This window comes from Eumetopias jubatus, unplaced genomic scaffold (genome assembly GCF_037043125.1).
Source record: "Eumetopias jubatus isolate StellerSeaLion01/CBP00866 unplaced genomic scaffold, mEumJub1_p1.0 scaffold_11, whole genome shotgun sequence".
Taxonomy (NCBI): Eukaryota; Metazoa; Chordata; class Mammalia; order Carnivora; family Otariidae; genus Eumetopias; species Eumetopias jubatus.
In genome coordinates, this window is record NW_028274817.1 from 28,600,875 (window position 1) to 28,620,760 (window position 19,886).

The 19,886-nt window shown below is 40.5% G+C and overlaps 1 protein-coding gene across 2 annotated transcripts; it reads left to right on the forward strand.

Moving 5' to 3' along the window:
- The first annotated feature begins 3,387 nt into the window (after positions 1-3,387).
- Positions 3,388-19,343, forward strand: UPF3B (UPF3B regulator of nonsense mediated mRNA decay). Of its 2 annotated transcripts, none has more exons than XM_028087794.2 (10): positions 3,388-3,593; positions 4,497-4,603; positions 4,774-4,880; positions 8,267-8,365; positions 9,656-9,766; positions 11,191-11,234; positions 11,713-11,895; positions 14,184-14,344; positions 14,691-14,988; positions 18,331-19,343. In XM_028087794.2, the coding sequence occupies exons 1-10, from the start codon at positions 3,438-3,440 to the stop codon at positions 18,478-18,480; spliced, it is 1,416 nt and encodes a 471-aa protein (XP_027943595.1). In that variant the 5' UTR covers positions 3,388-3,437; the 3' UTR covers positions 18,481-19,343. The 2 variants fall into 2 exon arrangements, with proteins under 2 accessions (XP_027943595.1, XP_027943598.1); XM_028087797.2 differs by having other exon boundaries at positions 14,694-14,988.
- The last annotated feature ends 543 nt before the right edge of the window (positions 19,344-19,886 follow it).

A 19,886-nucleotide genomic window follows, 5' to 3' on the forward strand; every position in this document is an offset into this window, starting at 1 on the left:
CATTTATTTATTTATTTAGGGAGTGCACAAATGGGAGGGGAGGGGCAGAGGGAGAGGGAGAGTGTCCCAAGCAGGCTCCATGCTCAGTGTAGAGCCCTACTCAGGGGTTGATCTCACAACCCTGAGATCATGACCTGAGCTGAAACCAAGAGTCAGACGCTTAACTAACTGAGCCACCCAGGTGCCCTGAAAGTGAATGAATTCTTTATGTCATATCATCTACTACCTCTTGTTTTTTATTTTTTTAAGATTTTATTTAAGAGAGAGAGAGAGAAGAGAGAGATAGAAAGTACATGGGGGGGGGAGGGTCAGAGGGAGAAGCAGACTCCCCGCCGAGCAGGGAGCCCGATGCGGGACTCGATCTAGGGACTCCAGGATCATGACCCGAGCCGAAGGCAGTCACTTAACCAACTGAGCCACCCAGGTGCCCGGCTACCTCTTGTTTTATGTCATCAGCAGACATAGTGAATGGCTGCTTAACATCTTTTGTTATAATCCTTAGCTGATGGTAAGGTACTTCAAATAATTATACTTTGTAAGCCTCCTTTTTATGTTGGAGTCCAAAGTCCCCAAAAGGGGCACCTGAGGGGCGTCTGGGTGGCTCAGTCGTTAAGCGTTTGCCTTCAACTCAAGTCATGATGCCAGGGTCCTGGGATTGAGTCCCGCATCAGGCTCCTTGTTCAGCAGGGACTCTGCTTCTCTCTCTGCTTGTTGTTCCCCCTGCTTGTGAACTTGCTCTCTCTCGGGCAAATAAATAAATAAAATCTTAACAACAACAACAACAACAACAACAACAATGGGCTACCACTATATGCTTATCCAGTTTTGGCAAGGGTATGAAGCAACTGGGACTGACACACGGCTATTAAGAATGTAAAATGGTACATGGGGCGCCGGGGTGGCTCAGTCGTTAAGCGTCTGCCTTCAGCTCAGGTCCTGATCCCAGGGTCCTGGGATCGAGCCCCGCATCGGGCTCCCTGCTCCGCGGGAAGCCTGCTTCTCCCTCTCCCATTCCTCCTGTTTGTGTTCCCTCTCTCGCTGTCTCTCTCTGTCAAATAAATAAATAAAATATTTAGGAAAAAAAGAATGTAAAATGGTACAAACACATTGGAAACTCTTTGGCAGTGTGCAAGCCAAGGGCAGGCTGCATCAGATGTGTCACTTTGGCATAGTGACTATTTAGAATTAAAATTACTTAAGAAAGAGTCAGTGCAAGGAACATTCTGACTTCCCTTTCTCTCCAGAAAGCAGGGAATAAATCTCCTATGTGAAAGGTACCCTCCCTGTACCAGGAGGCAAAGAGACATCCTTATCATCAGAAATAAAGACTTCATAGACAAGAAGGTTGTATAAACAAGTCTTGTTACTTTTACAAGTTTACTGCCCCAACCCAAATTCTGTTTAGAATTCCTTACTAATCGAAGCTCCCAAACATAAGTTTGTTTTTTTAAAGATTTTATTTTATTTATTTGACAGAGAGATAGAGAGACAGCACAAGTAAGCAGAGAGGCAGGCAGAGAGGGAGAAGCAGGCTCACCGCTGAGCAGGGAGCCTGATGAGGGACTCAATCCCAGGACCCTGGGATCATGACCTGAGCTGAAGGCAGATGTTTAACCAACTGAGTGACCCAGGAGTCCCTGGTGGTTTTAGATTCAAATGGTACCTTTGACTCCATGAAATACAAATGCTCTATCATTTAGGGAAATACTTTTCAAATTTTGCATTTTTTTAAACTTGAGGGGTGAACTTGAAGTTTTAATTTACTTAAAATAAGTCACCAACTTTAAGTGTACAATTCAACAAGTTTACACAAATGTGTGCTGTCATGCAACCACCACAACCATGATAAAGAGCATTTTTATCATTCTAAAATGTTTCCTGGAGTCTCTCTGCAGTCAATCCCTTCTCCCTACCCCTGTCCCCTGGCAATCATTGATCTGCCTTCTATTACTAGTTTTGCCTTTTCTAGAATTTCATATAAATGAGATTATATGGCATGTACTCTCTGTGTCTGGATTTTTTCACTCAGCATAATCACTCTGAAATTCATTCATGTTGTTAGATGTATCAGTTCATTTTTATTGCTGAGTATTATTTCATTCTATGGATGTATCACATTTTGTTTATCCATTCGCCAGTTGAGATGTTTGAATTGTTTCCAGTTTGCGGCTATTATAAAAAATGAATAATTAGGGGCGCCTGGGTGGCTCAGTTGGTTAAGCGACTGCCTTTGGCTCAGGTCATGATCCTGGAGTCCCGGGATCGAGTCCCACATCGGGCTCCCTGCTCGGTGGGGAGTCTGCTTCTCCCTCGGACCCTCCCCCCTCTCATGCTCTCTCTCCCATTCTCTCATAAATAAAATCTTTAAAAAAATGAATAATTAGCCTTTTTCAAAGCGGGAAAAAGGGTAAACCCATCTAAAGCAAGTTGGGTTATATTTTATTTTCTTCTCCCCGTGAGGTGTTAGTACCATGATAACATCCTTTTACTTAAAAAAGGATAAGGAAAACAAATCTCATACATTTTGGTCATATCACTCCTTTAAATATCAGTGAATGGTAAGTGTTAAATAATTAAGTATCTGTGAATCCTAATCAATGTAAGGAAAAGAAATTCCAAATTTTCTGAAAGTACATTTAGAGTCGATAATAGAAATCTAAAAAGAAAGAAAGAAAAAAAAAAACACGTCTTTCCCCCAGCGAGGTAAACTTTGGATAACATTGGGTTACCTGAGGAAAACGAAGCCTACAGAACCTAGCTTGCTTTCTTTCTTACTTTTTTTTTTTTTGCAAAACCTATCTTTTGATCTGAAAATCACTAAACTTTTTTTTTTTCATTTTACTTATTTATTTTTCAGAGAGAGAGAAAGCAAGTGAGTACAAGCAGGGGGAGCAGTAGGCTTCCCGCCGAGCAAGGAGCCCGATGGGGGACTAGGATCATGACCAGAGCTGAAGGCAGACACTTAACTGACTGAGCCACCCAAGCGTCCCAAACACTAAACTTTGAATAGTAAAGATTCTATTTACTACAAATAGAGACACTGAGCTAAGGCTCCAGAAAGCCCGGCCAGAAGCGGCTAACTACTTTGTATGCCGGGATTTGTAGTCCGCGAAAGAGTCGTTCTAGCCAAGATGGCGGAGTTGTTAATGACGCGAGAAGAGCGGCCCCGAGGGAGTATGGGCCGCGAGGGGATTGGGCGGTGCGGGGATTCGATAGGCGGGAAGTTAAGACCAGGTGCTAAAACCTTTCCATCAAAGGAAGCCTGGCGCCCTGAAGTCTCGCGAGATCCTGGAGGGGCCCAATGGAACGTGGGGCCCGGCTTATCACTAGGGGCGTTTGTTGGGGGCGGAGCTCGACGGGAGTGGGCCGGGCGTCGTAGGTGCCCGGCGTAGCGGCGTTTAGGCCCGGCAGACGCTGTGAGGAGCGAAGCCGTGGCCATGAAGGAGGAGAAGGAGCATAGGCCTAAGGAGAAGCGAGTAACCCTGTTGACTCCCCCGGGGGCCACAGGCAGCGGCGGTGGGGCTTCGGGGGACAGCACCAAAGGGGAAGATAAGCAGGATCGAAATAAGGAGAAGAAAGAGGCGCTGAGCAAGGTGCCTGGCCGGCGGTTGGCCCGGGAGAGGGCGGGACGGGTCCGCCACCCGCGAGGATGGTTGGGAATGGGGCTGCCCTCTTCCTCCCCCAGTCTGCGCTTCTGTTTCTTCACCTGAGTGAAAATCGCGTCACCTTCTCTTCATCCATTCGCCCGAGATGGGGGCGGGGGGAGAGCCCCTTTCGGCCAAGCCCCGGGGTGCGAGTGAGGGAAAAGGAGGGGATTCCCAGACGAGAAGGTTTAGGTCAGAGCCGGGAGATGATAGTGGGAGGGGGAGCGATAGTAAAGAGAATGAGGAATTAAAAGGTTAATTGGGGGGAATTACTAAATAGTGAAGGGGCCAGCAGGGGTGGGAGTAGTTTGTGATAAAGAGTATTAATGGAGGCGAGTTGAGCAAGAGTGGGGGGATTAATGGTCGGGGGGCCAGGTCAGTTTCACCCTATCTGGGGAGCAACGAGGGAACTTTTGAGTATTCCGTGGAGTTTTGAATTCTTTACGCCGAATGAGGAAGGATTTTGTTTTAGGATGTGTCGGATGTGGTAGGGCGATAATAAGTCAAATGTTCGTGGCACCTACGAAGATCAGGGTTAGCCTACTAATTTCTTGCTAATATATCTATTGAAAAATGGGTGCTAGAAAATGATGGCGAAAACCAAGTGAACTGCGGGGCTTCCGTTTAACAGAACCTGAGATTTTCCTTGCTCCTTGCAGTTCTCATTTCTAAGAGTTTATTTAAAAAATTAATATTTTGTTTGACTAATTCTCAGCATTAGAATAATATTCTCCGGGTTTTTATAAGTGAGCTCATCTTTTAAAGACCATCTATTTTCAGAGACAGTGATTCTTTCGGGTATGACAGAAAATTGATCTGTTCTAATTTTATTTTCCTTATTCATTTCTTAAGGTGGTAATTCGGAGATTACCTCCCACTTTGACCAAGGAGCAGCTTCAGGAACATCTTCAGCCTATGCCGGAGCATGATTATTTTGAGTTTTTTTCTAATGATACTAGGTAAAATGAATAAATAAAAGAGGGCGGGGGTAAATGAAAAATTTTCTTCCATTCTTTTTTATCCTACTGTTTTCCATTTGATTTTTGAACCTGTCTCTTTAATATATGCATACTTGTAATTCAGCCAGACACCTGCAAGCACATTTACATAATTGCTTTCCTCTCTGCAGTCTGTATCCTCATATGTATGCCAGAGCATACATCAACTTTAAAAACCAAGAGGACATTATTTTGTTCAGGGATCGCTTTGATGGTTATGTATTCCTTGACAATAAAGGTGAGTCCTTATAACTGAAGGGGAGTTTCTTTGTCATTTGTATGTTTAAGACAATGTGTGTATCGCTGTTTTCTCAGTGCCTTCGTAGCTTTTCTAAAATTCTGGGTGATAAAGTTTTACACATTTGCTGAGCTTACTGTAGTCTTATAAACAGATGTGTGACTTTTCACAGCCCTTGGGTATTTTTATTAACCTGTTACTTCTGTAGTTTGATCAGCTGAATGAAATTGCCACTATTTTCTCTTCCTGTGGCAAATTTTTTTGCCCTGGATTAGATGATCTGTTGTTTTGACTATTTACTAGTTGGAGCAGTAATACTGATAAATGACTCTTTGAACTTGTATGACACATTTTAAATACTTACTTGTTATCTTGCTTCAAGGACCAACATTGATTTATTTTAATGTAAATCCTTTAAGCCAGTTGGAATACTGTTCAACTTTCTGATTTGTGTTTGTACTTAAAACATCGAACTTGATGATTTCCCACTTTGTATCCAGGAGTCTATAGAGAAGAAAAACTTCAGCCTTAACTCTCTCTCTATTTATTATCTCCCCCTTGCAACATTTAGCCAGAGAATGTCCAAGCTGCCATTTACCACTTTTCTTTTGGCTTTGTGATCATAGGTAAATGACGTGTCTTTTTGTTGGGCTGTTTCTCAGTGTCAAATTAGGTAAAAATGAAATCTTTGTCAGGGAATATGCCAGTAAAAGTTGAAGAATTGCCACCGGGTTTGACCAACTTTTATTAATCTCCGCCCCCCCTTCCCCCACCAAAAGCAGTTACTTCTCTACTCCAACTTTATTCCAGTAGATAGCAGTGTGTTCCTGGAAATCTGAGTTGTGTTTTAACTTTTTCTGATCTTTCTTATCCCTTATATTTAAACACGTGATGAATCTTGTCAATTTATTGTTTTTAAATATCTCGCTCATCTATTTATACTCTAACACTGTGTCCTTCCCTCCTAATGCTTAGACAACCATTGTCTCTAAACTTACAGAATTTTCCTTTTTTTTCATTTTTGTCTAACTCAGTCTGTTATATTGCCATGAAATTAATGTTTTTGAAAATAGTGATTTAAGATAGCAGTTGCAGGGGAAAAAAGTCCAAATTCCTTAGCCTGGTAGTCAGAGTCCTTCAGAGCCTCGCCTCACTGCTGGTTTTTTGTTTGTTTGTTTTTGTTTTTTTCAGCCTCTCTTCCACAGTTCCTTCTGCTTCAGTCTGGTTTATCTGTTCCTTCTCAAATAGATCAGTTAATAAGCTAATCTGATTCTGCATTCACTAGGATTTCCAAAATCATGTTTTCTCCCTGACCGCTTTGTGATGCCTTCTGGTCACTTCTGCTTATTCTATTCTGGCTTACGTCTACGTGCCAATGATAGTATTTTATACCCTTTATGACATTATTCTATAGCAGGGATCTGGTGTATTTTCTTTTTCCCGCAGTCACTTGGTCTTTTGTATTGAGATATAACTTACATACCGTAAAATTCAGTGGTTTTTAGTATATTCACAAAGTTGTACAACCATCACCACTATGTGATTCCAGAATGTTTTCATTATTCCAAAAAGAATCCTATAACCGTTAGCAATCATTTCCCCTTCTCCCTCTTCTGGACGAGTCATATAATATGTAGCCTTTGTGACTGCCTCTTTTACTTAGCATGTTTTCAAGATTCATCTGTGTTATTGCATATATTACCTGATTTCTTTTTTTTGTTTACATTTTTAAATGTAAAATACACATAAATAAAATTTACCATCTTAACCATTTTAAGTGTATAGTTCAGTAGTGTTGAGTACATTCACACTGTTGTGCAACCAATCTCTAGAACTTGTTTATCTTGCAAAACTGAAACTCTATACCCATTAGATTAAATTTACCCAGTAAATCCCCATATCCCCATTTCTCCCTCCTCCCAGCCCCTGGCAACTACCATTCTGTCTCTGTGAACCATCATTCTGTATAAAGTTGACCATTCTAGGTACCTCATATGAGTGGAATCATATACTTTTTGACTTTTTGAGATTGGCTTATTTATTTAGCATAATGTCCTCAAGGTTGATCCATGTTGTAGGGTGTGTCAGAAATTCCTTTTTAAGCCAGAGTAATACTCCATTGTGTGTATATACACACACTGCATTTTGTTTATCCATTTATCTGTTGAGGGACATCTGAATTGCTTCCACCTTTTGGCTATTGTAAATAATGCTCCTGTGAATGTGGGTGTACAAATATCTGTTCAAGTCTCTGCTTTCACTTCTTTTGAATATCTACCCAAAGGTGGAATTGCTGGGTCATATGGTAATCTATTTTAAATCTCTTGAGGAACCACCATATTGTTTTCCAAGCAGCTGCACCATTTTACATTCCTACCAGTAATGCACGAGGGTTCTGAGTTCTCCATGTCCTTGCCAACACTTGTTATTCTCTGTTTTTTTTTCCTTTAATAGCTACCATTCTAATGGGTGTGAGGTGATACCTCATTGTGCTTTTGATTTGCATTTCCCTAATGATTAGTGAGGTAATATTTTAATCTTTTCATATGCGTGTTGGCCATTTGTATATCATCTTAGTAGAAATGTCTATTCAAGTCCTTTGAACATTTTTTAATTGGGTTTTTTTGTTACTGAGTTGTAGGAGTTCTTTATATATTCTGTATATTGACCCTTAATGAGATAAATGATTTGCAAATATTTTCTTCCATTCTGTAGGTTGCCTTTTTACTCAGTTTTGTCCTTAGATACACAGAAGTTCTTAATTTTGATGTAGTTCAATTTATCTATTTTTCACTTTTATTGCCTGTGCTTTTGGTGTCTCCTGGTGTAAAAAGAGCTTTATTGAGATATAATTCAGATGCCATAAAATTGACCCTTTTAAAGTGGTTTTTAGTATATTCATAGAGTTGTGCAGCTATCACCACAATCTAATTTTAGAATACATCTAGCACTCCAAAGAAACCCCATATTCATTAGCTGTCATTCCCCACTCTCCCCCAACTATGCCCCAGCTCTAGGCAATCACTGATCTTCTTTGTATCTTTATAGATTTGCCTAGTCTAGAGATTCATGATGTATTTTTGAATGAAAATTGATTTGTAGATTGTTTTTTCCCCACAAATCAAAATATCACACTTTACAAGTTGAATTTAAATGAATATTTTACTTCCCTGCCGTATCTTTTTCATTATGTGAATTTGGGGCTCCTTTGGTAACACATCGATTTTAGTTGTGCCCATGTGATTTGTGCTCATGTGATTTATGCCCATTGAGAGGCCCTATTCCGATGACTCCCATCAAAGGCCTAGAGAGCGGTGGGTTGACTCTCTTGTATCCACTTTTTGACTTTTTTATGTTATAGCAAGTGTGGTATTTTTTCTAAACAGGTCAGGAATATCCTGCTATAGTAGAATTTGCACCTTTTCAAAAAGCTGCAAAAAAGAAGACTAAGAAAAGAGATACCAAAGTTGGGACTATCGATGATGGTACAGTATAGCTCTAGTTATGTAATGCTATTGCCATTAAAAAATATTATCTTTGTGGGATTTAATTGGATTCCAATCTTCTAATAGGAAAACATACAGAATAAGGTTCACGAGAAATGTAATTCACTGATGAAAGCTTTGTTTAATTGTTAGAATGGAAGTGGGTTTCCTGTGGAAGTCCCACTCTTCCAACTACTGCCATTTCATTCCTCCAGCATCAAGCAATGTATTGTTGACTGTTGAGCAGTAAATTACCTTTGGTTTGTTGATTAGAAGACAATGGGGAAAAATGAGATGTATCAAAGTACAACAACTCCTTAAGGTCTCATACTATTTTATGACGATTTTTTTGGTTTCCATTTTTGAAAGGGGGGAGGTTTATCACTGAGAGGTGGGATGGAAAAATTTCTATACTCCAGTAACTCAAGTAACAATATAAAGTAGCTGAAGTGGCCTATTTTTTTTTAGGCTTTAAATATGCGGCTAACTGCACACATAGTAATTACATTGAACTGGAATAGAGGAACTGAAAAACTAGAATAATTGCCATGTAGGGTAAACTGGATCCAGATTTTGAGCTCTGTAAGGTTATGTTGGATAAGACTTACCTGTAATATTTTATATCTGATTGACACTTTGGAATCATCTAGTTTGATTTCCATTATTTATTATAGTGGGTATTTTATAAAGAAAACATGGAAAAGATTCACCACACAGGTACTTACTGATTGTATCAAAATTCAGATATGGGAGACTAGATCAGTGACATGCTCCACAGTGTGCAGAAACTCCACAAGTACAAGCAATGGAATGACTCAGATGTGTTACCCTTTCTGATGTCGGATGCATCTAAAAAACAACTCCAGGAATTACCATAAGCTCCAGTGCAACATCTAGGACCTCAATTTATCTTTCTGGAACACCTGATTTTCAGACGTTCGGTTTACTTAAAGCGAGGTGTACCCATACAGGAATTGCTTACATGCTATCTATAATACTGTGAAGGTCCCATAATTATAACTTTCAATTCTCACATAAGTGTGACTTTGGGTTGGTTAGAGCAGTGACTTTTAAAGCAAACTACTGGACATTCCTGTGGTGTCTGATTATCCCTGACTCCGTATTATACCAGACTCCCTTAGTGCATATAGGGAATAGGAGTTCTGAGAGTAAGGGACCGATAAAGCCCTAAATAGTCTAGTGGGTATGTTTAGGTTTATTTTTAATCTTCCATGATGTAGAAAGTTTTTTTAAGGTCTATATTTTCTGTTTACTTAAACAATGGTTTAGATCCAGAATATAGAAAATTTTTGGAAAGTTATGCTGCAGATAATGAGAAAATGACATCTACTCCAGAGACACTGCTAGAGGAAATAGAAGCAAAAAATAGAGAATTAATAGGTAAGTGGGCAACAGGAATTAAGGACAATGGCTTTTTCCTCAGAAGACTTGTCTGACTCCCACTTCTGGCACTTGCTGTGTGACCATGGGGAAGGCATTTACTTCTCTGAGACTCTGTTTCTTTTGCTGTAAAATGCATATAGTACCTCCCTCACAGGGTTATGTAAATGCATTGATAAGATGGGAAAAATTCTCTGTGACCTGTTTTAATGCCACATAAATATAAGTAGAAAAAGTTTAAAGACTCATGGGACCTTTAGATGTTGGTAAGCCTTTGAAGATCAACTGGTATTTTCTAGTAACAAGCAGCTCACATTGCTGAAAAAAATTTGAAAATACCAAAAGGTGAAATTAGTTACTGCAAAATTGAAAACTTTTTGAGAAAGTCTAGTTTGGATGTTCTAGTAGTAAATTGTCACTCTTCTAGTAATAAATGGTCACTCCTCTATCAGCTCTAAACATAAGCAAAGCCCCTGACCCAAGATTTCCACTCCTAGGAATTTATCCAAAGGAAGTATGCTTTCAAAAACCTAACTATAAGGCGGGGTGCCTGGGTCGCTCAGTCAGTTAAGCATCCCGACTCTTGATTTAGGCTCAAGCCCTGCGCCGGGCTCCACACTGAGCATGGAGCCTGCGTAAGATTCTCTCCCCTCCCTCTGCCCCTCCCCATTCTCTCTCTCTCTAAAAACAAAACAAAACAAAAAACCCCAAAACATTAAAAAAAAACTATTTACAAGACTAGATAGCATTATTCAGGATATTGAAAATTACATATTCTAAAACTTTTTTTTTTAATATTTTATTCATTTATTTGAGAGAGAGTGCGAAAGAGAGCACGAGCGGTGGGAGGGGTGGAGGGAGGGGGAGAGGGAGGGAGAAGCAGACTCCTCAATGAACAGGGAGCCCATAGGGTCCAATCTGAGGACCCCGAGATCATGACCTAAGCCAAAGGCAGACGCTTAACCAACTGAGCCACCCAGGTGCCCCTAAAATGGTTTTTATTAATAGATGCAGAGTATAAGCCCATCTCTGATGATTTCCTTAGAATAAATTCCCAGAAGTGGAATTGTAGGGTCAGAAAGATTAGATGTTTTTAGCTCCTTCCTCCAATTTCTTCCCAGTTGAACAAATTTATATTCCCATCTGTAAAACAAGAGAATGTCCTTTGCACTCAATTCTCACCAACACTGGGAATTACTGTTTTAAGAAATTGTTTTAATTTGAATTTCTTCACTTTTTAAAAAGTATTTTAAACCTTCAGAATTGAAGTAGAATATCGTGAAACTTCTTTCTGATAACGTACTTGTGAACTGTTTTAAGGGGTATACTTTTCCCACCTTGGGTGGTTGGCAGGGAATGTCAGAAAATGGAATCCTTTCTAGGGGTTGATAAGTATTATTAATAATCTGTTTACATTTATGTAGCTAAAAAGACAACCCCACTTTTGAGCTTCCTGAAAAACAAGCAGGTAAACCTTTTGTTTTTATAGTTCTCTCAGTACTTTTATTTCATTGGCTCATAGTCTGTAAACATACGAGCATTGGGTTCCTAGAGGAGAAATAGCTGCTTCTTCCACCATTATTCTTTAAAGATTTAGCTCATTGGCCTCACTCTCTGGCCCTCTCCTTCAGTCTGGTTGTTGGACCAAGGATTCACTCGGCAAACCCAGAGAGTCTTTAGCTTGTTCCAGAGACACTCCCTTGATTTTCTGAAAGCCTCTGGAAATATAGCAAGGCAACAGTGGGAGACTCTGATACTAGCAGGCTCTGGTCTTTATTCTCATATTCATAATGGGATGGGGAAGGGGGTTAAAGAGATAGGATGCCACTTTGTAGAAAGTAGGAAGGAAGGACGATCCAATTTAGTGGGTTCTCACTATACCTTTGGGATTAAGTTTTTGGTGATGATTATCTTGTTTGCAGCCTTATGTTGATGTTTCTTTCCAGAGAATGAGAGAAGAAAAAAGAGAAGAAAGAAGGAGACGAGAAATAGAAAGGAAAAGACAAAGAGAAGAAGAGAGGAGGAAATGGAAAGAAGAAGAAAAACGAAAAAGGAAAGATATAGAAAAGCTAAAGAAGATAGACCGAGTTCCAGAAAGGGAAAAATTAAAGGATGAACCAAAGATTAAGGTATGGAAAATCACTTAAATAGACTGCATGTTGCTAAAAATTGCATGTATCTACTTCTTTAAATATGCATGCATCTTGTGTTGGTGTAAATACAATTTTTTGGTTTTGTTGTCTTTTTGGGGGGGGAGGTGAACCAATAGGAATCTTTACTATAATGCTAATAGTATTATTTTTTAAAATTCTTGATAATTTAAACAGATTACATAACTTACATATTTCTTCAGTGAATATCTGCGTTATTTTTATCATTGAGAATGTTCAATGTTTGGATTATTATTCTCTCAGTTCTTCATAAGTAAGGGCTTAGGGCTGGCTGGCATGAATTATGGGTTTTATGCAGCTTTTCCTTCATATTTGATACATGAAGTTGCCTCATCTGTTTGTTTTCCACTGTCTTCAGGTACACAGGTTTCTGTTACAAGCTGTGAATCAGAAAAATGTAAGGACCAAGTACATGATACAGAGCACCTAGTATCATGTCACACACACAGGTCTTAGTTAATAATAAGTCCTTTTGGTGGTGGTGGTAGTGATACCTGTAGAAAACTCCTTCAGACTGACTTGAGTCTTATTAAAATCTGAGCCATTTTAAATTCCTACTTTAGAAGGAAGCCCAGAGGACTTCCTGATGCTCTGCTGGGTACCCAGAAGCTTCAACAGTATACAGCTAGAGGATAACTGTGCCTAAATAGCTCTTTCTCTTCCTGTGCCTCTCCTAACGGGCTGCCTTATGGGAATATTAGGGATAAATATCCTGTATCCCATGCTTCCCCTCTCACGTGATTCTCCCTGTTACCTTCTCTCATCTACCTGGGAATCTGTGAGCGGCAGATTCTGATTAACACACTGCATGTAGGAAGAGGAAAACTTGTAGAAAAATCCCAGCCTTACTGCTTCCCTTCTGAGGGCATGGCTTAGGCAGCTTCTGCTCCCACAAACCTCCTGGGGAAGTACTAGTACCTAGTACTTCAGAGAAAGTCAGAAAAAAATCTCACAGAAATGGTGGCAGGGTCTCCTTTTACCTCCTCAAAATTAAGCACTTTCCGTGGCCAGGGCCTGTTCCCCCAAGGCTCTCCCGGGCTCATTATTGGCGATAAGGAGCTTGGTAGTGGGGTGGAAAGGTTCCCATCTTAATTCCTTCTAGTGATCTCTCTCTCTGCCATGCCACAAGTGACCTGACTGGCTATTCCTATCAGCAAGGCAGAAGGTAGAGCCAGCCATACTAGAAACATTCATTAATGTTCTTAATAGAGTAATGAACATCCTGGCTTCCAACAAAGATGTTCATTAGAAAAAAACACTTCCAGTGAAACCTGCCTCACTTTACATTGGTGCCTCCTCAGTGTCCAGTCTGGACTCGCCATTTGCAGTGGCTATGTGCTGAAATACTTCATGCTTAAGTCTTGTGGTGCTTTGCCTTTTGCTTGGTGACTTGTGTGATGCCTTCACCCTGAGATGAAACTTTGTATGATGCCTTCACTCTGAGACTTGAAATTCTTCTATTTTGCCTAAGAATCTCTCTGAATATCCAACGCTTGGGGGTATTCTAGAGAGGTTTGTGGCAGTGGTGACAAACTATTTTGATAGCAATTTGGACTTTATAAAGCACGTTTATTTTAGAATTCCATTCTGTCATATATATGTGTGCATCTCATATATATGTATATATATGTATGTGTGTATACATATATATATGTGTATATACATAGTGACATTGAGCAGAGTTCCTACTCAGTAGAGATGGAACTTCACTGTTCTGTGAGGTATTTGGATTTTTAAATCAAATAATGAAAACTGTGATTGTACCATCATAAGTGTGTTATTCTCAGGCTCAAGGCAAAGTTATTCTTGCAATGGATCTCTCCTTTGGTGACAAAGGTATTTGTCATTCCAAGTACTACAAGAAAACGGTCCAACAGTAATCTGCCTAGAATTTTAAATTGTGGCCAATTTTCTCAATCAAGTTATATCAATATGCTAGTTGGCTACAGAAGGCGTACTTGGAAGTGGGCACTGGTTCACTGAAAGGTTGACCCATCTAAAGCCAAAGGAGTCTTGATCCTGTTGCCACAAGTGACTAAACCACTTTGAGTGGATAACACTTTCACATTAATAGCATCCTTTTAGTCAATCACTGCTCTTGTGCACTATTCACCTGTAAGTTGAAGAGTACCTGCAGAAAGAGGCCTTCTATAGCCTAGATTTAAAATATTTAGTATATTGTTTTCTTTATAGAATCAGAAGAGAATGTCCCACCCTTCAAAATAATAAATTTGTTCTCTTTAAAGCTACTCAAGAAGCCAGAAAAGGGAGACGAAAAAGAATTAGATAAAAGAGAAAAAGCAAAGAAACTGGACAAAGAGAATCTGAATGATGAAAGAGCCAGTGGGCAGAGTTGTACACTGCCCAAGCGCTCTGATGGTGAACCTAAAGATGAAAAGCCTAAGAGGTCGGTAGCTGAGGGCTCTTTGGTACACTTGTTTTCAACATGTTTCTACGTGCTACTTTTCCTGCCCTGTCCTGGACGCGTGCCTGAATTATGAGGGGTGGGGGGATGAGGAGGAAAGGTTTCAAATACTCTAGCATCTTAACCTGGGTGAATGACTTCTGGTGTGCACTTTTTGGTTTGTTTTCTTTTTTTTTTTTTTTTTTTTTTTTACTGGTTTTCAAAACGCTAGTAGTTTTTGACTCGGCTCCAACAGTGCCGCCTCACTGTAGCAGCCAGGTACTAATCAGAGCACTGGTGCGTGTGCGACTAGATGGGCTCTGAGGGCCCGCTCAGCTCTGTTTCCCAGCAGGCCCGAAGAGGAGAGTGGCAGAGACTACCGGGAGCGGGAGCGGGACTACGAGCGAGACCCAGAGCGCGTCCTGCGGGAGAGGGAGAGGCTGAAGCGGCAGGAAGAGGAGCGCCGCAGGCAGAAGGAGCGCTACGAGAAGGAGAAGGCTTTTAAAAGGAAGGAGGAAGAGCTGAAGAAAGAGAAAGAAGCGGTCCGGGATAAAGGAAAGAAGACTGAAAGTACAGAAGCAGTAGGCGGCTCCGAAAAAACTGAAAAGAAAGAGGAAGTGGTTAAGAGAGATCGCATAAGAAACAAGGTGCTGCTTTTCGTTCTGTTTTCGTGAGGACTTTTTTTTCCCCCCTGCAAGTGTAAAGGAAAGGGCTAGCTCCCTGTTTATGACAGACTTTGTAAAGGGCAAGTTGAACTGTCTGCAACTTGTTTTCAGTCTCGGTTGGGTCCTTTCATTAACATTGTGGAAATTTCAAACGGACACAAAAGTAGAACAGAGTTTTTAAAGATAGATAGATAGATAGATCTATTTATTTATTTATTCACTTATTTATTTATTCGAGAGAGAGCGAGCACAAGCAGGAGGGACAGAGGGAGAGGGAGAGAGAATCTCAAGTAGACGCCACACTGAGTGCAGAGCCCGATGCGGGGCTCGATCTCACAACCCGGAGATCTGGACCTGGGCTGAAATCAAGAGTCAGATGCTTAACTGACTGCGCCACCCAGGCGCCCCTGGATTATTTTTAAGCAAATCCTAGACATACCATCTTCTTTAAATACATCAATATTAGAGACAGATTTTTTTTTTTTTTTAAGATTTTACTTATTCTTTTGAGAGAGAGAGCACAAGCAGGGGGAGAGGCAGGGGGAGAGGGAGAAGGAGGCTCCCCACAGAGCAGGGAGCCCGATGTGGGACTCGATCCCAGGACCCTGAGACCATGACCTGAGCCGAAGGCAGATGCTTAACCATCTGAGCTACCCAGGCGCCCCAGATTCTTTTTCTTAATACAACCCCAATAGCATTTTCATACCCCCCCAAAAAACCCTAATAATAATTCCTTAATGCCCTACCTTCTGTGTTGTTTTTTGCAATTGTCTCACTAATAACTTCTTTATAGGCTCTAAACATGGTCTTGTATCCTTAAGTGTCTTTTAATCTAAACAATCCCCCCTTCTTTCGTTATCCTGCCATTTATTTGCTACAGAAACCTGTAGTTTGTCCTGAGGAGCTATCGGCTCTAAATTGTTTGGGCTAATTATATCCCTGTGGTACCATTTAACATGTTTCTCTATCTTCTCTGTTTCTTTGAAAACTAGTAGTTATACCTAGGGCAGGGGTCAGCAGATTTTTTCTGTAAAGGGCCAGATGGTAAATATTTTAGGCCTTGTGGGCCATATGGTCTCTATTAGAACCACTAAGCTCTGTAGGAAAGCAGGCATAAATATGTAAAAGAATGAGTATGGCTGTGGGCCAATCAGACTTTATTCATAAAAACAGGTGGCTCCTCACCTACAGGCCTGAATATATTCAGGCTCAATTTTTGGCAAAAATACTTTATAGATTGGGGCACCTGGGTGGCTCAGTCAGTTGAGCGTCTGACTCTTGATTTCAGCTTGGGTCATGATCTCAGGGTCGTGGGTTTAGGCCCCACCATCAGGCTCTGCGCTTAGTGGAGTCTGCTTCTCTCCCTGCCCCTGCCCCTCTGCCCCTCCCCATGTACTGTCTCTCTCTCAAATAAATAAATAAATCTTAAAAAACAAAGAATACTTCATAGATAGAGGGGCGCCTGACTGGCTTAGTCAGTAGAGCATGCGACTCTTAATCTCAGGGTTGTGAGTTCAAGCCCCACGTTGGGTGTAGAGATTACTTAAAAATAAAATCTTAAAAAGAGAATACTTTGAAGATTGTGTTGTGTACTTCCTATTGCATCATATCAGGAGGCATGGGACATAAGGGTGTCTTTCTAGTGTAATGTTCTGATCAATAGCAATTGTATTGTGGTTATGGAACAGGATGTCCTTGTTTTTCGGATATACAAGCTGAAATATTTAGGGATGAAAGGTCATGATGTCTGCAACTTACATTTCTATAGATTTAAAATTTCTCAAGGTGATAAAGTTGAAAAAACCATTGATCAGTAGGTTCAGGTATTGTAAGCCTGATCCATCTACTATAAAACATTTTTAGCCTGAAATTCAGTTTATATAGGAAAGGCGGGATAAACACTTTCCCTTTATGTACCAGCATTCAGAGTAATGAGTTGGTATCCCAGCCGCTTCTAGGTAATCAGTGTTTTGTTTTGTCTGTAATAATTTGTGGATTTAGAAATATTTGGTGTATTCCAACTTGTTATTATCAGTTATTGTCCTTGTTGAGGTTTACATTGTCCCATCTTTGCACAGTGGGAGCCCCATCATCCATTTCTTTAAATACTATGCAGGAATCTTACCTGTTTCAACATTTTGTCTTATAAAAATAGTGAAACAGTTTGCTGGAATTATTCAGTTGAGAATAATGCTTTAAGGCTAACTTTTTTTTTTTAAGATTTTATTTATTTATTTGAGAGAGAATGAGAGATAGAGAGCACGAGAGGGAAGAAGGTCAGAGGGAGAAGCAGACTCCCTGCTGAGCAAGGAGCCCGATGTGGGACTCGATCCTGGGACTCCAGGATCGTGACCTGAGCCGAAGGCAGTCGCTTAACCAACTGAGCCACCCAGGCGCCCTACAGCTAACTTTCATACACTCGGGAGAAAGAGTAAGGAAGGCTCATGTAATTTTTTGTTGAATTCTAAAAAGGGCCTATACATCTAAGTTTTCCAGGATCATACTGTCATAAACCACACACGTTACTTGAACTGAGAGGTACGTGATGACTTTAATTGGGGCTTATTTAGGAATCTGAGATCTAAAATGCCACCTAGAGAGTCTCAGGCTGGGGTGTTAAGTTGCCATACATGAATTAAGAAATAATCATGTTTGTGGCAAGTTGCATGGGGTCTGAGCTCGTAATTTCAGGGAGGTCTCCACTTAAGACTTTGCATTCTTTATTTACTATTTTTTTTTTAAAGATTTTATTTATTCATTTGACAGAGAGATAGAGAGCACAAGTAGGCAGAGTGGCAGGGAGAGGGAGAAGCAGGCTCTCCGCTGAGTGGAGAGCCGGACGCGGGGCTGGATCCCAGGACCCAGGGATAATGACCTGAGCCAAAGGCAGCCGCTTAACCTACTGAGCCATCCAGGCGCCCCTCTTTATTTACTATTTTACTCCAAAAATTTTCTTACGTGGCAGCGAATGTTAAAGTCGATTTAGTGATGGGGAAGAGAGACAGGCAATGGCTGAGGTTTTGAAGTAAAGGAAATTCAAGCTAATTCAGTTCATCTTGAAATGGTTAAGAAAATTACTGAAAACGTACCGTAGGCTTAGAAAATAATACTTACAAAATGGTTGCTTTTATTTGGAGATAGGGGAAAGGAAGTGGGCAGTTAAGAGGCAAGTTAACCATCAGCACTGTCAGGGACTGTGCCCTCACATTTTTGATCTCGTAGGAGTTGTTTTTGGTATATATCAATACACAACGTATGACTCTGAAAATCCCCTGTAAATGTTTAGTAGCAATGTTGTAACATTAACATTTAATTTTATTTTAGGATCGCCCAGCAATGCAGCTTTACCAACCAGGAGCTCGAAGCCGAAATCGACTCTGTCCGCCTGATGACAGCACCAAGTCTGGAGATTCAGCAATAGAAAAAAAGCAGGAAAGTGGTATTAGCCATAGAAAAGAAGGAGGAGAGGAGTGATAAGTCCAAAAGGCCTTAGGTGTCCTGACTGTCTAGGCAGCCAAAGAGCATGTATTAAGCAATCCAGAAGTGCCTTCAGGGCAAAGGAGTAGAGAGAGAGAAAGGGGATCGCTGTGCTGGTGGGGTACACTGCAGAGGAGTATGTTTTTTTCTTTGCGTCAAAGCAGGAACCTGATCGCAGGTTCAGGTTGGAAGTTCAATTTCATTTTTTATGCAGTTCCTACAAATTAGTTTTAAAGTGTCAGACAAAGATGAGGGAGAGGACATGCATTGCAGTTTGCAGGCAGGAAAGGTCAGGTGAGGACTTAATTAGGTATGACATGAGGAGGGGGAAAAAAAAAGACAGCTGGTTCTAAAAGCAAGGTTTTGTTAAATCCTGGATTGAATTTTCTTAATTTGAGTGGAACAGAGTCACTGTGAAGTCTTGTTCAGATCTAGTTACATTCATTGTTGATGATAACTGTTGACTTTGTGTAGTGTAGATGCAACAAGCATGTAATTGTAGTACAAGGACAGTGGAGGATATAACAAATTTTCGTCTGTACAAAAATTTAAAGTCATGTCGTGTCTATATCCTGTGTCCTAAAATTTTAGGATTTAGTTTTTTGTTTGCTTACGTGAGCTTAGCATAAAGAGTATTTTTAAACATCTCCTTTTGCCTTTAGCAGTTTTTATATTAATAAGTAAAATTTAACCCTTGTTTGTTTCTTGACAATCCAGTCTTTGTTTTAATCTTAGGTCTCATGATCTGAGTGCATACCCTCTCCAGGAAGGAAACCGTATCAATATTTGTTCCTGTCAAATAGCAACTTTTAGTCCTGGCTTGTTTTGCATTGATGTCAATAAATATCAACATCACTCAAGTGTGAAGCCAAGTGTATTTATTAACTTTACTAAATTAGCTATTCATTTTGAGACATTAAACTTTTGATACTGAATTAACCCCTTGGGTATTTTGAAAGGGGAGGAAGGATGCTTATTTCTGCCTTCACTAGCATTATTTTATTTTGCCCACCAAGAAGATCAAATCATGGTTCACTACTCTTGTTCCACAAGAACCAAAATGTTTGGACAACATCCTTGAGCTGCTGCTTAATATTCATCCTGACAGCTTCTCCTAATGTGGCGTCAGTCTGCCTTTACTTAATAAGCCACTGCTTTAGTTTTACTCAGCTTTTAGAAACCAGTATCCCAAGAGGCAGGTAAAGAGGACTGAAGATGACTAAAAGAATCGTCCTCAACTGGGAGAGAGGACTAAAATACAGGAAGGGAAAATTTCAAAGAGAATGGCTGGCAGTGGTCTGTGCCACAGAGCGGTCAGGGAAGCTGAGACGCGCTCACCGGGCTTGGCAGCACTGAGGTCAGTAGTGAATTGCCGAGGCAGCAGAAACCATGTTACGGTGAGG

Bases quoted from the DNA above. Each gene is read 5' to 3' on its own strand.
- UPF3B (XM_028087794.2), top strand. From the start codon at position 3,438: ATGAAGGAGGAGAAGGAGCATAGGCCTAAGGAGAAGCGAGTAACCCTG. The intron at 14,345-14,690 runs GTCGGTAGCTGA...TCTGTTTCCCAG, and splicing joins AAAGATGAAAAGCCTAAGAG to CAGGCCCGAAGAGGAGAGTG. The intron at 14,989-18,330 runs GTGCTGCTTTTC...ATTTTATTTTAG, and splicing joins GAGATCGCATAAGAAACAAG to GATCGCCCAGCAATGCAGCT.